The sequence below is a fragment of the Phyllobates terribilis genome, unplaced genomic scaffold (assembly GCF_046119375.1).
Source record: "Phyllobates terribilis strain yellow unplaced genomic scaffold, ASM4611937v1 Scaffold_4__5_contigs__length_816908805, whole genome shotgun sequence".
In the NCBI taxonomy this organism is placed as follows: domain Eukaryota; kingdom Metazoa; phylum Chordata; class Amphibia; order Anura; family Dendrobatidae; genus Phyllobates; species Phyllobates terribilis.
In genome coordinates this window covers 360,491,314-360,509,472 of record NW_027362764.1, presented here as the reverse complement: position 1 = coordinate 360,509,472, position 18,159 = coordinate 360,491,314, and the positions used below count along the sequence as shown (strand labels likewise).

Below are 18,159 nucleotides of genomic sequence, written 5' to 3'. Positions count from 1 at the left end.
AAGTTGAAGGAAAGATGAATGCAGCACGTTATCAGCAAATACTGGAGGCAAATTTGCAGACATCAGCCCGGATGCTGGGCATGGGACGTACTTGGACGTTCCAACATGACAACAATCCAAAACACAAGGCCAAGTCGACCTGTCATTGGCTACAGCAGAACAAAGTGAAGGTTCTGGAGTGGCCATCTCAGTCTCCTGACCTCAATATCATTGAGCCACTCTGGGGAGATCTCAAGCGCGCAGTTCATGCTACATAGCCCAGGAATTTACAGGAACTGGAGGCTTTTTGCCAAGAAGAATGGACAGCTTTACAATCTGAGAAAATAAAGAACCTCATCCACAACTACCACAAAAGACTTCAAGCTTTCATTGATGTTAGAGGGGTAATACACGGTATTAAGAATTGGGGTATGTGAACTTTTGATCAGGGTCATTTGGATGTTTTTGGTTGTCATTAAGATTTAAAAAGAGAAAACACAGTAGTTTGACAATAAATGGCTTCACCCAACCAATAACCATGAGTGGAGAAAAAGTTGTTTTGTTATCATTCATATTCTCTGAAACAAGGCCAAGAAAGCAAAAATTCTGCCGGGGTATGTAAACTTTTGAGCACAACTGTACCATCAACAATTTAGCTGGCAGTTCTGGTATGGTGAAAACCTGCTTTAGTAGTTTGGACTCTAATTTTTAGATAAATGTTTTTATATATTTATTTTGATTGAATAAAGGCAAGATATTTAAAATAGGAGGAAGGTCATTGACTGATCAGGAGGCAGATGAAGAGGCCTGAGCAACAAGAAAAGAGACTGCACATAGTCCTGCCCCATAGCCCGCACGATGCACAAAGACATGAGTACAGCAAAACTTTCAACACTCGTTACACAAGTACTACAAAGCGGATTTCTTCACTGCAGGTATCATTTCAATCAGTGTAACAGCACTGTCTGCAGTTTACGTAGCAAAATCCTGCTGACAGGTTCTCTTTAACCATCGGTGATGAGAAACTAATTTAAAACAGACAACCAATATGACTGCACTTTGTGTTGTCAGTTTTGTAATGGTCACAAAATACAAAACAGGAATATGTGACTCAAATTAATAATATGAACATAAAAGTGTTGGAGCTAAAGCAATACTGAGCCCATCAGCATAGCTTCCTTTTAAAGAAAGTAAGTATCCTACAACAAATAATGCTTACCTCTGATCATCTTCAATGACCCTGCAAAAGTGTTAAAAGAAAAAAAAAAGTTTTAAATATCATAATGCAAGACTTCTGAAATGATACAGTCTCAAACAATTGTTGCTTAAGGGTATGTGCACAGAAGGTTTTTTTTTTGAAGCAGGTCTGCACTATAATACACAGACACACAGGTGCATCTCACTAAATTAGAATATAATCAAAAAGTTAATTTATTTAAGTTCTTCAATACAAAAAGTGAAACTCATATTATATAGTGTCATTACAAATCTATTTCAAGTGTTTATTTCTGTTAATGTTGATGATTATGGCTTACAGCCAATGAAAACACAAAAGTCATTATCTCAGTATATTAGAATATTTTATAACAGCTTGAAAAATGATTTTAAAATCCGAAATGTTGGCCTACTGAAATGTATGTTCAGTAAATGCACTCAATACTTGGTCAGGGCTCCTTTTGCATCAATTGCTGCATCAATGCGGCGTGGCATGGAGGCGATCAGCCTGTGGCACTGCTGAGGTGTTATGGAAGCCCAGGTTGCTTTGATAGCAGCCTTCAGCCCGTCTGCATTGTTGGTTCTGGTGTCTCTCATCTTCCTCTTGACAATACCCCATAGATTCTCTATGGGGTTAAGGTCAGGCGAGTTTGCTGACCAATCAAGCACAGTGATACTGTTGTTTTAAACCAGGTATTGGTACTTTTGGCAGTGTGGACAGGTGCCAAGTCCTGCTGGAGAATGAAATTTCCATCTCCAGAAAGCTTGTCGGCAGAGGGAAGAATGAAGTGCTCTAAAATTTCCTGGTAGACGCCTGTGCTGACTTTGGTCTTGATAAAACACAGTGGACCTACACCAGCAGATGACTGGGCTCCCCAAACCATCACTGATTGTGGAAACTTCACACTAGGCCTCAAGCAGCTTGGATTGTGGCCTCTCCACTCTTCCTCCTGACTCTGGGACCTTGATTTCCAAATGAAAATTGGAACCTTGTGGAGTGTGTCAATGACTGCCTTCTGGACATCTGTCAAGTCAGCAGTCTTCCTCATGATAGTGGATCCTACTGCAAAAGACTAAGGGACCTTTTTAAATGCTTAGGAAGCCTTTGCAGGTGTTTTTTGTTAATTATTCTAATTTACTGAGATAATGACTTGTGTTTTCATTGGCTGTAAGCCATAATCATCAACATTAACATAAATAAACACTTGAAACAGATCACTCTGTTTGTAATGACTCTTTATAATATATGAGTTTCACTTTTTGTATTGAAGAACTGAAATAAATTAACTTTTTGATGATATTCTAATTTAGTGAGATGCACTTGTATATATGACAAAGAAAAAAACATGAGAGATCTCTTGAAAAATGCTTGAAAGATTCGTACAATATAAATTAATAGGGAAACGACTTCATGACATATGTTCGGTCTTCTGGATTCCCCCCCCCCCACAGAATTTGAATAATGACAGGTGGAAAATAAGAAAGTGCATGCAAATTCTGTGAATAGACTCCTGAAGGAAAATGCTCCTAACTAGGCACTGCCCAATCAGAAGGCTGCAATAAAAACGCTATTACAAAAAATCTATTTCAAAAAGCTTCAGGAAACTAAAAACTCCCCAAAGAAAAAGAATTTCCTAAAGTGGTTTGTACTTGAACTTGATTGCTTCATACAGCGTGCACACACCATTATATAGATGGAGGGAGAATGCAATCCTTATTGATCAGGTATACAATCAAATACCATAGCAAGCTGCAATGACAAGAAATTTCCAACCATAAGCCTAGGTTTTTATGGGCGTGTTACTCCCTTTCTTCTGTATTATGTACAGCACTCCAGCAAATTTTGTTTGACCCATGTAGTGCAGCATTGGCTACTACTATAGAATAACCCGGAGGTTTTGTGTATGCCCTGTGTACATCTGTTGTAGCTGATGTACCATGGCTGGGTTGTTTGCCATCTTGATTCCTTTTCCTTTGCTAGATTTCCTCTAAGGCAGAATTCTTTTCCCGTGATCACAAATATCAAAAAACTGACCGTCATTTCCAAAAGAGAAAATAGGTGTGTACAGGTGCTTACTAAGAGTAGCCATCTCCATATATAACAAATAAAGTAGCACTCTGTAGCGCTATAGTATGTGAACATGAAAAATTAAATTTGAATTGTATTACTGCTCGAGAAAACAGAAATAACTGTTATTGTTGGTTATATATGGAGATGGCTACTCTTAGTAAGCACCTGTACACACCAGTTTTATGTTTTAGAAGAGAAGTGAGTGTTTTGACAATTGTATACATAGGCTCTCTGACTGAGCACTCCACCCCTGGGCCTCAGGGGGTTTTAAGTACAGCAGGATCTTACCTTCCCATACACAGGCAGACTTAAGTCTCTAAGAGAGGGTTCACATTAGGTAGGTTCCTGGTAATGAGAAACGCCTTACTGTGGCTGCCGAGTACACATGAATTGGCCAATTTATGCGCTAAGATTTCTTAGTTATTTCTATTTTCTAGAGCAGTAATGCAATTGAAATTTCATATTTCATGTTTGTATACTTGGCGTTGCAGAGTGCTACTTTGTTTGTTAGTTACATTTCCCGTGATGACAGAACCTAACCTAAGGCTCTTGCTCCTAATAGCTGCCAGTGATAGGTTGGTGCAGAAAGAAGTCCCACACCTTCACCACTATCAAACCATCTTCTTCCTCTCGGTCCCTTACCTCATTTCCTTAAAAAGCTATATCACAAACAACGCTTACGATCCCAGCCTAGCAATGGACGCCCAATGATGGGACAGCCATGAAGACCTTTTGGTACACTTAGGCTTTCATAGAAAAATCTGTGTCCTGAGCACCATGGTAACACATTCCGTAATAAAGCAGATGATTACTTATTCTATTTGTCTCATATCTGCAGCTGAAGCACAATGTACTTTCTCTGAAGAAGGGGTCAGTCTGCCCCAGAAACGCTGTGAGATGTACATGTCAAATATTTATTTTACATTACATTGGATCTTCTATCACCAGCAGCACAGCCAGAACATCCTGATTTCCCTTGGACACCTTTCTGCATTTATGCTAGACGCACCAGGTGCTTACCCAGGATCAGCAGCAGCTGGAATAAAACTATGGGCGTCTCCCGTGTGACGCACCCCAAACGGCAGAGCCCAGGCGTGTGACGCACCCCAAACGGCAGATCCCCGGCGCCTCCCCTGTGACGCACCCCACACGGCAGAGCCCCGGCGTCTCCCCTGTGACGCACCCCACACGGCAGAGCCCCGGCGTCTCCCCTGTGACGCACCCCACACGGCAGAGCCCCGGCGTCTCCCCTGTGACGCACCCCACAAGGCAGAGCCCCGGCGTCTCCCCTGTGACGCACCCCACAAGGCAGAGCCCCGGCGTCTCCCCTGTGACGCACCCCACACGGCAGAGCCCCGGCGTCTCCCCTGTGACGCACCCCACATGGCAGAGCCCCGGCGTCTCCCCTGTGACGCACCCCACACGGCAGAGCCCCGGCGTCTCCCCTGTGACGCACCCCACATGGCAGAGCCCCGGCGTCTCCTCTGTGACGCACCCTACACGTCAGAGCCTTGGCGTCTCCTCTGTGATGCATACATGGCAGAGTCTACGTGTATCCTATGTAATGTAAAAAATAAAGAATGTTTTATACACTTGTACTATATACTAGGTACATAGCACGTGTACTGGCCTGTTAGACTGGCTATCCCATTTCCCAACTGGGGGGATGTATAAATGTAACTGAGATGGGATGAAATAAACAGTGAAAATATGAATAGTGACTATGCAATAAATTTGTAAAATAAAAAATTGCTGGAGTGCTTCTTTAATGACATAAACAAGGTGTTTTAAAAGCCACATGCATTTCACCATTATTCTTCATGGTTTTGAAATGCAGATTTTAGCAGGGCAGTTCTTAACAGGAGAAATTCATATTTGTCAGGTGTTAAACTTGTAATACCGGGGCGGCCAAAAACCGTGTCACAATACCATGGCAATTTATGGAAAAATGAGTGTAAAAGATTACAAAAATCTCTATAAATATAAGCAACGTTTATCTGAGCACATAAGGTAGCTAATTCATTTTTACCTAATAACTTCCTTGCTTGGTTTTTTAGATTTCTTTGTAATTTCCACAGGAGCTGGAAGAGCCACTTCTGGCATAGGTTCTTCTACTATGGTGTCCTCGTCACCCAAAATAGCAGCCTGCTGAGAAAAATCCATGTCCTGCATAAACGACATACTGCGCTTCAAAGCTAAAAGCCGTTCCTAGAATCAAAAAGGACAGAGCAGCAGGAACTTTACATTTCCCTTCATAGCAAAATGTGCTATGATGGATGGATGGGTGGGATGGATGGATGGAAATGAAGTTACCTCGTTCCGAAATGTTATTTGGGAGTGTTCATGCAGCATGATTTGGTCATGATCATTAGCATCAAAATGACAAGCAGACCAACGCAAAGCTTCCAAAAGAAAAAGGCTCAAAGCCTCAAACTAACAGCTACACAACACATACAGAATTGAAACCATGTCCTGTTAGTATATCTATTGCTTTGACACAAAGAAAATGCTGAAAATCTGTTCTAGAAAGACTCTTGTGATATGTGTAGAAACATGGTGCAGGGGCAGTCCAGTCTGAATGCCATATAGCTTACCAGGTTTATGCCACCCCATCTGAGAGCAGCATAATGTAGAGGCAGAGACCCTGATTCCAGCAACATGTCACTTACTGAGCTGCTTGCTGTTATGTTGATAAAAATCACTGTTTTATGTGCTGCAGATCTAGGAGTTATCTGAATGTTGAGCTCTGCGGGGTTAAACAGAGCTCATCCATAATTACGAATAACCACACACACGGCATTATTATATCTAGATCCACAGACCTATATAATGCCTAGGGTTCTATATGGATGACCTACATGGTTCTGTACACAAAAGACATATAGAGAGTGTAAATCAGAACAAAACAAAAAAATTCTAACAGACAGAAAAAAGAAGATTTTTTTTTCCTTTTTTAAAACCAATCTTTATTGTGGAAATTACAAAAGCATAAAAACATGACACATAAAAATGGGAGACCACTAGTTGGCACCAGAGCCCATAGTGTGCGTGACTTTACTCAATAGCAATGGAAGTCATTTTCTGTTAGAATTGTTTTGTTTTGATTTACACTTTCAATATGCCTGACTACCTGGCAGCAGGATTACTAGTCCTTTAATGATAATCTTCTGCTGATAAAATGGTGATTTTATCAAAACTACACTAAGCAGCCCAGTAAGTGACAGATCACTGGAATCAGGGTCTCTGTCTCTTCATCATGCTGCTCAGATTAGGGAGCAAAAACCTGGCGACAGATTACCCTTTAATGTATTTCCGTCATTTGTGGTATATAAGACAAAGAGAAAGAAAACCATTTAAGTGAAGTTTGCACTTGAAACTTAGGTTACGCTACAACAATCAGACTGTAGTTTTCATGTAAACTTGTCTAACTGGACACACCCCTTGCATGTTAGGAAGAAAATAATTGTTTTGTTAAAGGGGTATTCCCATCTCCAAGATCCTATCCCAATATGTAGTAGGTGTAATAATAATATTAGCAAATACCTCCAATTAGAAATGTAGTATAGTATTTTTGATTCTCCATCTCTCTTTCCTCATGTGCAGGCATTGCAGGGCCTTAGGTATCCATGGTTACGACCACTGATAAAGTCACAGTAAGTTAGCTAGTTGCTAGTGGTCGTAACCATGGATACCTAAGGTTTTGCAATGCCTGCACATGAGGAAAGAGAGATGGAGAATCAAAAATACTATACTACATTTCTAATTGGAGGTATTTGCTAATATTATTATTACACCTACTACATATTGGGATAGGATCTTGGAGATGGGAATACCCCTTTAAATAAAATTATTGTTTTACATTCAAACACATGTGCCAAATTAATTACTAAAATGTATTCTCGATTGTGTTGCATGCTTGCTAATGAGAGAAAAGAGTTAATGAAGGATGAGAGGGGAAAAAATAAATAAAAACAAATTAAATTATAAATTACAAATTAAATTATATACAAGTATATATTTTATGTGCTTAAAGGGATTGTCCAATATAGAAAGAAAAAAAAACACATGGGTGTGCTTAAAATAAAAATCGATGGCATACTCACCTTCTGGCTCCTAGGCAGACAGATCTTGCCGATCTGGTGAATAGTACAGACTCCGGAAGCGATGACTGCAGTTCGGAAGTCACAGGACCACTGCAGCGGTCAGGTGACTAGAAGACCACATATATATTTATTTATTTGGGGTTTATTTTAAGCGCATCCATGCCTTAAAAAATATCAACTAAAAAATTCCCATATATCGGACAACCTTTTTAACCCTTACCTTACTCATCATCTTGAATCCCGTATGTAGTAGCTTCTTTGCCAGCTTATAGTACACTGTCTCCGGACGGTTGTAAGTCATGGCATTATCACACATAAGTTTAAAATCAGCCTGTAAAACAGTAATTTAAATGAAAATATTACTGCCAGAGAACAATTGGGTGGTCAGTGTTGCAAAAGGGAAAAAGACAGGAATTCCTCCAGCGAGATACGGACATATTTTACTTTATTTAGTAAGTGGTATCAATGAGTGAGTGAAAAACAACAAATACCGTATATTCCGGCGTATAAGACGACTTTTGAAGACTGAAAAATCTTCTGTCTAGTCTGGGGTCGTCTTATACGCCGGTAATGCTTTTGAACTTTCAGAAATTGACATGCGGGGATACTCTGGGGGTGTTAATAAGCTGCCGTGGCCGTATCCCTGCCATGTCGGAGTTAATATAAGGTGGAGGGAGTTAAAATACGGCGGCGGTAGGTCCAGACGGTCAGCGCTTCTGTGCTGAAACGGACACATCGCTGCGTATTCCCAGCTCCGGACACAGCGCAGGGCTTCTGTGCCGACAGCTTTCACTTGTCACAGAAGCGCTGCGCTGTGTCCGGAGCTGGGAAGTTCGCATCGCTTCTGTGACAATATATGAAAAGCCGGCAATTCAGCAGCGGCATAAGCCGGCACCCGACAATTTAGAATAGAAAGAATAGAGCTTCACACATAGATTAGATAGATAGAAACATGTCAGTCACATATATATGAAGTACAGTGACAGTGTCGCTTACTGTACTTGTCATTTAGTGTAAAGGATTTATTAAAACAAATAATACTGTTTTCATGCACCGTCTCTTTAAGAAAGCCGGCCGGCAATTCAGCATCTGTACCCGACAATTTATAATAGAAGGAATAGAGCTTCACACATAGATTAGATAGATAGAAACATGTCAGTCACATATATATGAAGTACAGTGACAGTGTTGGTTACTGTACTTGTCATCTAGTGTTAAAATAACGGATTTATTAAAAAAATAATTGGCGTGGGGTTCCCCTTAATTTTAGTCTCTAGCGGAGGTTAAGCAGACAGCTGGGGCAGATGTTTGAAGCCTGGGAAGGGGGTAATACCCACGGAGCTTCCCAGGCTACTAATATCAGCCCCCAGCTGAATACATAGCCTTTACTAGCTATTAAAATGGGGGATCCCAAAAAAATGACGTGGGGTCCCCCCTATTTTAATAGCTAGCAAAGGCTAGGCAGACAGCTGGAGGCTGATATTAATAGCCCAGGAAGGGTGCCATGAATATTGGCCCCCTCCCAGGCTAGAAACACCAGCCGTCAGCCGCCCCAGAAATGGCGCATTCATAGGATGTGCCAATTCTGGCACTTAGCCTCGCTCTTCCCACTGCCCTGTAGCGGTGGCAGTGGGGTAATAGGGCTGGGGTTGATGTCAGCTTATAATGCCAGCTGACATCAAGCCCAGGTTAGTAATGGAGAGGCGTCTATAAGACACCCCCATTACTAACCCCATAGTCAAAGTTAAAAAAAACACAACACCCAGAATAAAGTCCTTTAATTGAAATAAAGACACAAATCTTTATTGTTCTAAATTAAACCATACTTACCATCACGCCCATTCCAGCTGAAGCCAACGATCTCCTGCAATAAAAGAAAAATAATAAACCAACCTCATCCTTACCTTTCCATGGTTCCCAGGACGGGTCCAGCTCTGCTACATCGAGATGACAGGCTGGACCGCAGCAGAACGCTGCCATCCAGCCTGTCATCCCGCAGACACTGAGAAGCGCAGGCATGCTTGCGCTCCTCAGTGTCTGACTGTGACGGCATCCAGATGAGCCGACAATGAACTCAGCTCACCTCCTGGACTTCCGTCACTGACAGCGTGGGAAACTTCTACTGCGCATGCGGGGAGCAGGAGAATTTTCCCACGCTGTCAGTGACGTGCATGAGGTGAGCCGAGTTCATTGGACATGATCTCGGCTCATCTGGATGCCGTCACAGTCAGACACTGAGGAGCACAAGCATGCCTGCTCTTCTCAGTGTCTGCGGCATGACAGGCTGGATGGCAGCGTTCTGCTGCGGTGCAGCCTGTCATGTGAATGTAGCAGAGCTGGACCGGTCCTGGGAACCATGGAGAGGTAAGGATGAGGTTGCTTTATTATTTTACTTTTATTGCAGGAGATCGTTGGCTTCAGCTGGAATGGGCGTGATGGTACCGTAAGTATGGTTTAATTTAGAACATTAAAAAATTGTGTCTTTATTTCAATTAAAGGACTTTATTCTGGGTGTTGTGTTTTTTTTAATTACTTTACTAGAAATTCATGGTGGTCATGTCTAATATTGGCGTGACCCCATGAATTTCGGGCTTAGGGCCAGCTGATAATGCCAAGCTGGCCCTAACCCCTTTATTACCCAGTGAGCCACCGCACCAGGGCCCTGGATGAGTTGGGTACAGCGCCAGAAGATGGCGCTTCTATGAACGCGCCATTTTCCGGGGTGGCTGCGGACTGCAATTTGCAGCGGGGGGGGCCCAGAAAGCTTGGGCCTCCCTGCGCTGCAGATTCCAGCCCCCAGCTGCCTAGTTGTACCTGGCTGGACACAAAAATAGGGCGAAGCCCCACGTATTTTTTTTTTTAATTATTTCATGAAATAATTAAAAAAAAAAGGGCTTCCCTATATTGTTGTGTCCGGCCAGGTACAAATAGGCAGCTGGTGGTTGGGGGCAGCCCGTTCCTGCCTGCTGTACCTGGCTGGACACAAAAATATGGCGAAGCCCCACGTCAACATTTTTGGGAAAAATTAATTACAAAATTAATAATTTAGGGACTGCATCTTTATTAACCCCTCAATTGTCATTTAGTGTTAAAATAAAGGATTTTTTAAAAAGAAAATTGGCGTGGGATCCACCATCATTATAGTCTCTAGCGGAGGTTAAGCAGACGGCTGGGGCAGATGTTTGAAGTCTGGGAAGAGGGTAATACCCACGGAGCTTCCCAGGCTACTAATATCAGCCCCCAGCTGAATACCTAGCCTTTACTAGCTATTAGAATGGGGGACCCCCCCAAAAAATGACGTGGGGTCCCCCCTATTTTAATATGTTTATGAGTGACAGTTTTCCTGCTATATACCTGCATGTCATAAGAATTTAAATTAAAAAAGGACCATGTTAAATTCAAATCTGTTTTTTTTTTAATTTTTACCGGTGTTTGGTATGCGTTGGAAAAGGGGTAGTCTTATACGGTGAATATATCCTAAACTCTATATTTTAACAGGAAAGTAGGGGGGTCGTCTTATACACCAGGTCGTCTTATACGCCGGAATATACGGTATGAACATTTGCGCAACAAAATCACAAACTTTTTAATGATTACCGAGACACCTATTTGCCACTTATTATGGCACTGACAAATTATGAATTAGCGCCCCCTGGATTCAGTGGTTCAACACTCACAATCAGTAACCAGAATCAATAGCAACAGTTTAACTTCTTATGTGCATCTGTCAACAGCGACAGCAGCTTCTAGATCACACATGTCAAACTCTGGCCCGCGGGCCAAATCTGGCCCTCAGAGTGATTATATAGGACCAGCGCAGCCGGGGCCCCTTATAGCGCCCAAAGGAGGAGGACTAGGCGGGGCCCCTTATAGCGCCCAAAGGAGGAGGACTAGGCGGGGCCCCTTATAGCGCCCAAAGGAGGAGAACTAGGCGGGGCCCCTTATAGCGCCCAAAGGAGGAGAACTAGGCGGGGCCCCTTATAGCGCCCAAAGGAGGACGACTAGGCGGGGCCCCTTATAGCGCCCAAAGGAGGACGACTAGGCGGGGCCCCTTATAGCGCCCAAAGGAGGACGACTAGGCGGAGCCCGTTATCGCGCCCGGAGGAGGACTAGGCGGAGCCCGTTATCGCGCCCGGAGGAGGACTAGGCGGAGCCCGTTATCGCGCCCGGAGGAGGACTAGGCGGAGCCCGTTATCGCGCCCGGAGGAGGACTAGGCGGAGCCCGTTATCGCGCCCGGAGGAGGACTAGGCGGGGCCCATTATCGCGCCCGGAGGACTAGGCGAGGCCCGTTATAGCGCCCGGAGGACTAGGCGGGGCCCATTATAGCGCCCGGAGGAGGACTAGGCGGGGCCCATTATAGCGCCTGGAGGACTAGGCGGGGCCCATTATAGCGCCCGGAGGACTAGGCGGGGTCCATTATAGCGCACGGAGGACTAGGTGGGGCCAATTATAGCACACGGAGGACTAGGCGGTGCCCATTATAGCACACTGAGGACTAGGTGGGGCCCATTATAGCGCACGGAAGACTAGGCGGAACCCATTATACCGCACAGAGGTATAGGCGGGGCCCATTATACCGCACAGAGGACTGGGCGGGGCTCATTATTCCGCACAGAGGACTAGGCAGGGCCCATTATTCCGCACAGAGGACTAGGCGGGGCCCATTATTCCGCACAGAGGACTAGGCGGGGCCCATTATTCCGCACAGAGGACTAGGCGGGGCCCATTATTTCGCACAGAGGACTAGGCGGGGCCCATTATTCCGCACAGAGGACTAGGCGGGGCCCATTATTCCGCACAGAGGACTAGGCGGGGCCCATTATTCCGCACAGAGGACTAGGCGGGGCCCATTATTCCGCACGGAGGACTAGGCGGGGCCCATTATTCTGCACGGAGGACTAGGCGGGGCCCATTATTCTGCACGGAGGACTAGGCGGGGCCCATTATTCCTCACGTAGCACTATGCGGGGCCCATTATACTGTGTGAAGGATCACAGTTGGGGCATCATACTGTGATGGGTCGCTATACTTTGCTAGGGGGGGTGTAGGGTACAGTAGGGTTTCCATTCGTGTGGAGGGTACTGTGGAGAAATTCACTGTGGGGATATCATACTATGTTTGGGGGGCACTTTTGTTGGCATCATACTTTATGATCTGTATTATTTATTAATTAAAGTTTTTTTTTATCATTTATTACATATTTAAAATAGACCATTGGGCCATAAGCTTTTTACTGCTCTTACATATAATTATACTATTCCAGTATGCCCCATTTGAGATTATGTGCTAATTTTATTCTAAGATCTATTAATTAAAAAGTATTTTTTTGTGGGACCAACAAAGTATGTCTCCATATGAAAAGTTTCAGCATTATATTTGAGGATAAGGAAAAACTTCCTTAATTGTAAACATTTATTTTAATAAATATCAAGGTTGGCCCGCGACCTTGTCCAAGTTTTTAATTTGGGCCCTCTGTGTATTTGAGTATGACATCCCTGATGTAGATGGTTAAGCTCCCTCTTTCACCCAATTGCCAACAGGCAACATGATCACGGGGTGTCCATGGCTACTATGACAACCTGAGGCCAAGGGTCTGACAGCTATGGTGGGCTGTTCAGCCATGGAATAAGCAGAAAAAAAGGCAATTTGTCAGTGTATAACTGACAGGTACATAAGTATTGCATGGTATGAGACCAAAGTGCAAAATATTCAAGTCCCATAGATGGACCAATTATTATTAAAAAACTAACTGCTATTTATTTGTTCATGGTGCCTCCCAAAAATCAGTATAAGTCTTGGTTCACCCATATATTCTGTGCTACGCTGATCACATGCGTTAGACTTTGTCTGAATCTGAAAAAACGTGATGCAGACAAACCCCCCAATGTAATCAGTGACTATAATGAGGCAGAACGTCACTCTGGACTTTGTGAGGCTTGTTCAGACTGTGCCCCATCTTTTTAGAAATGCACAGATGTGAAGTAGACCAGACTTTTTTGCATTTCTAAAGACGGGACCCCAAAAGGGAACACACAGAGTCCACAGTGACTCCTCCTGCTCATGATAGTGAATGGTTTCATCTGAGGTCCGTTTTTTGGGGGGCATTTAGGCACAAACCCAGATGTAAATGTTAAATGTAGAGCATAAAATAAATGTGAACATAGTCTTAAAAGAGAACAAAAAAAAAAAAAAAAAGATAATTATGTTATGCATCTCAAAATCATACCAATAAAACAAAAAGAAAAAAAAGCCCCTAATCTGGACAGTTATCCGTCAACAGGAATATAGGGGGCTTCCACATTACTGGTAGCACAAAGGTTTTGGAAAAGAGACAAGGCTCAGAAAAAAACAATCCAGCAATACCTGTGCTCCTAAAGTTAAATGCCCCCCTCCATTTGGAGCTTTGCAGTCAGCATCTGCATGTATGCCATTCCAGAGCCCACTAATTCACAGGTGGCATGGCTCCAGCTGCAGAAGCGGGACACAATAATGGCATATTTGCTATTTTTACACTGCAACATCCACTGTGGGCTTATTTCTAGAAAACACCTGAGGTATCAATATAGTCACTACAGCTGTAGATCAATGCTCTGATAGGGGTAGTGTCACAATGGCGGCACGTGTACATGTACGTGTGTGTGTGTGTGTGTACGTGTGTGTGTGTGTGTGTGTGTGTGTACGTACGTGTGTGTGTGTACATGTACGTGTGTGTGTGTAAAAGTGTGTGTGTGTGTACGTACGTGTGTGTGTACGTGTGTGTGTGTACGTACGTGTGTGTGTACGTGTGTGTGTGTACGTACGTGTGTGTGTGTACGTACGTGTGTGTGTACGTGTGTGTGTGTGTACGTACGTGTGTGTACGTACGTGTGTGTACGTACGTGTGTGTGTACGTGTGTGTGTACGTGTGTGTACGTGTGTGTGTACGTACGTGTGTGTCTGTACGTGTGTGTGTGTGTACGTGTGTGTGTGTACGTGTGTGTGTACGTACGTGTGTGTCTGTACGTGTGTGTGTGTGTGTACGTGTGTGTGTGTGTGTACGTACGTGTGTGTGTGTGTGTACGTACGTGTGTGTGTGTGTACGTACGTGTGTGTGTACGTACGTGTGTGTGTACGTACGTGTGTGTGTACGTGTGTGTGTTACTTCTGTTCTGGACGCACAATCTATTCCAGCAAGCCTGCATTCCACAATTCAACTCTCCTACTATTTCAAGCCTGCCATATGCCCAAACATTAGTTTCTGGCCACCCACGGGGTATTGCGCAGCAAATTTTGGTGTCCATTTTCTCCCATTAGCCTTTGAGAAAATGAAAAATTTGAGGCTAAAGAAAAATCTTATAGTGTTAAACTTCCAGACAGCATTTTCAATACATTGAGGCATGTGGTTTATAAAATGGCATCACTTTAGGGTTAGGGGTGTTAAATGATAAATTTGAATGTCACGCAAACGATCGGTCTCCAGGTCTTGATTGTATTCCAGTAGAAATTTACAACAAATATATGGACCAACTTCGCCCAAACCTATTGCAAACATACATAGAGGCATTGGAGGTGGGACATTTAACGCCATCCTTGTATGAAGTCACAGTCCTGTTGAAACCCATCAGATCTCTAGAAGAATGAGGCTCTTATAGACCCATATCCCTTCACAATATAGGACTATGAAATAATGGCAAATAGGCTTAATTCAGTCATACTTGACAGTTCATTTGGAGTATTCCCGTTTTAGGCTAGGTAGATCTACTTCAAACAATTTTAGGAGGACACATCTTCGCATAAATAGGACTTGCCGTGTGGGAAGTTTAGCTGTAAGGCTATGTGCCCACGTAGCAGATTTGATGCAGAGCGTTTTTACCTCTCTCTGGCAGAAAAAAACGCATGCAGATTTACATGTGTTTTTTCAGCGTTTTTACATGCATTTTTTCAAGCAGTTTTCCAAGCGATTTTGAGCATCACTTGGTAAAGTGCTTAACAAGTTGGTCACACAATATAAATCCATGCAACCTGCATGGATTTATAATGTGTGAATAACTGATTCTTTAAATGCAGCATCTATAGTAAGAAAAAAAGAGAATTAAAACGTTAAAAAAAAAAAAAAAACACTGTATATTCACCTCTCCGGCGGCCCCCGGTCTGCTCCCGGCCACGTCCTCTCGCCTTGGCGTCCCGCGGTGTACTGTCAGGACCTGCGGTGACGTCATTTAGTCAGCTGATGGTCACGCGACCATCACTCGACCGCCGACGTCAGCGGTCGCGTGACCATCAGGTGACTAAATGATGTCACCACAGGTCCTGACAGTACACCGCGGGACGCCAAGGAGAGAGGACATGGCCGGGAGCAGACCGGGGGCCGCCGGAGAGGTGAATATACAGGTTTTGTTTATTTTTAACTTTTTTATTTTATTTTTTTTCACCACATGGTAGCCGGGATGAAGAGGAGTTGTAGTCTCCTCTTCATCCCGGGTACCACACGCACCGCGATTACGCTGCAAATTCCCGGCCATTGACTTTAATTGAAAAGCAGCAAATCCACATATACCTGCGGGTTTGCTGCATTTCAATGTTCCTCAATGGCCTCGAATTTGCACCGTAATCGTGGTAGAAATGGTCATGCTGCGTTTTGCAACGCAATGCGAATTCAGCGTGCAAATTTCGCATCATGTGCACAGCACATCCGAATTCACATTGCTTTGCATGGCAGACGGTTTTACAAGCGTTTTTGCAGCTGCAAAAACGCTACGTGGGCACATGGCCTAAATCTAATGAAGCCAAAGCCATCGACTCATTAGAGTGGTGATACCTCCAACAGGTGTTAACGACATTTGGATTGGGTTCACACAACGTAGTACCATATAATATAAATATATATATACAGTACAGACCAAAAGTTTGGACACACATTCTCATTGAAAGATTTTTCTGTATTTTCATGACTATGAAAATTGCACATTCACACTGAAGGCATCAAAACTATGAATTAACACATGTGGAATTATATACTTAACAAAAAAGTGTGAAACAACTGAAAATATGTCTTATATTCTAGGTTCTTCAAAGTAGCCACCTTTTGCTTTGATGACTGCTTTGCACACTCTTGGCATTCTCTTGATGAGCTTCAAGAGGTAGTCACCAGAAATGGTTTTCACTTCACAGGTGTGCCCTGTCAGGTTTAGTAAGTGGGATTTCTTGCCTTATAAATGGGGTTGGGACCATCAGTTGTGTTGTGCAGAAGTCTGGTGGATACACAGCTGATAGTCCTACTGAATAGACTGTTAGAATTTGTATTATGGCAAGAAAAAAGCAGTCAAGTAAAGAAAAACGAGTAGCCATCATTACTTTAAGAAATGAAGGTCAATCAGTCTGAAAAATTGGGAAAACTTTGAAAGTGTCCCCAAGTGCAGTTGCAAAAACCATCAAGCGCTACAAAGAAACTGGCTCACATGAGGACCGTCCCAGGAAAGGAAGACCAAGAGTCATCTCTGCTTCTGAGGATAAGTTTATCCGAGTCACCAGCCTCAGTAATCGCAGGTTAACAGCAGCTCAGATTAGAGACCAGGTCAATGCCACACAGAGTTCTAGCAGCAGACACATCTCTTCAACAACTGTTAAGAGGAGACTTTGTGCAGCAGGCCTTCATGGTAAAATAGCTGCTAGGAAACCACTGTCAAGGACAGGCAACAAGCAGAAGAGACTTGTTTGGGCTAAAGAACACAAAGAATGGACATTAGACCAGTGGAAATCTGTGCTTTGGTCTGATGAGTCCAAATTTGAGATCTTTGGTTCCAACCACCGTGTCGTTGTGCGACGCAGGAAAAGGTGAACGGATGGACTCTACATGCCTGGCTCCCACCGTGAAGCATGGAGGAGGAGGTGTGATGGTGTGGGGGTGCTTTGCTGGTGACACTGTTGGAGATTTATTCAAAATTGAAGGCATATTGAAACAGCATGACTACCACAGCATCTTGCAGAGGCATGCTATTCCATCCGGTTTGCGTTTAGTTGGACCATCATTTATTTTTCAACAGGACAATGACCCCAAACACACCTCCAAGCTGCGTAAGGGCTATTTGACCAAGAAGGAGAGTGATGGGGTGCTACGCCAGATGACTTGGCCTCCACAGTCACCAGACCTGAACCCAATCGAGATGGTTTGGGGTGAGCTGGACCGCAGAGTGAAGGCAAAAGGGCCAACAAGTGCTAAGCAGCTCTGGGAACTCCTTCAAGATTGTTGGAAGACCATTTCCGGTGACTACCTCTTGAAGCTCATCAATAGAATGCCAAGAGTGTGCAAAGCAGTCATCAAAGCAAAAGGTGGGTACTTTGAAGAACCTAGGATATAAGACATATTTTCAGTTGCTTCACACTTTTTTGTTAAGTATATAATTCCACATGTGTTAATTCATAGTTTTGATGCCTTCAGTGTGAATGTACAATTTTCATAGTCATGAAAATACAGAAAAATCTTTCAATGAGAAGGTGCGTCCAAACTTTTGGTCTGTACTGTGTATATATATATATATATATATATATATATATATATATATATATATATATATATATATATATATATATATATATATATATATATATATATATATATATATATATATATATATATATATATATATATATATATATATATAGTACCATATATTATATGGTACTACATTATGTCCAGGACTTTTTGCATTGCATATATGGTACGTATATTACACACACATTTTTTTTTACCTTACATCTTAATAGGATATTTCATTTGGTGTACTTTTGAAGTGCTACTTTGGTGAATTAAA

General features: G+C 43.1%; 1 protein-coding gene across 3 annotated transcripts in view; it reads right to left on the bottom strand.

Moving 5' to 3' along the window:
- BRD9 (bromodomain containing 9) overlaps positions 1 to 18,159 on the bottom strand; it is a 94,467-nt gene that overhangs the window by 63,679 nt on the left and 12,629 nt on the right. The window contains exons 6-8 of one of the 3 annotated variants that reach the window (XM_073678436.1): positions 7,589 to 7,699; positions 5,295 to 5,473; positions 1,199 to 1,219 (exon numbers count right to left, since the gene is read on the bottom strand). In XM_073678436.1, coding sequence (XP_073534537.1) covers positions 1,199 to 1,219; positions 5,295 to 5,473; positions 7,589 to 7,699 — 311 coding nt within the window. The remainder of the gene's footprint in view (positions 1 to 1,198; positions 1,220 to 5,294; positions 5,474 to 7,588; positions 7,700 to 18,159) is intronic. The other 2 variants (XM_073678437.1, XM_073678438.1) reach the window with 2 other exon arrangements.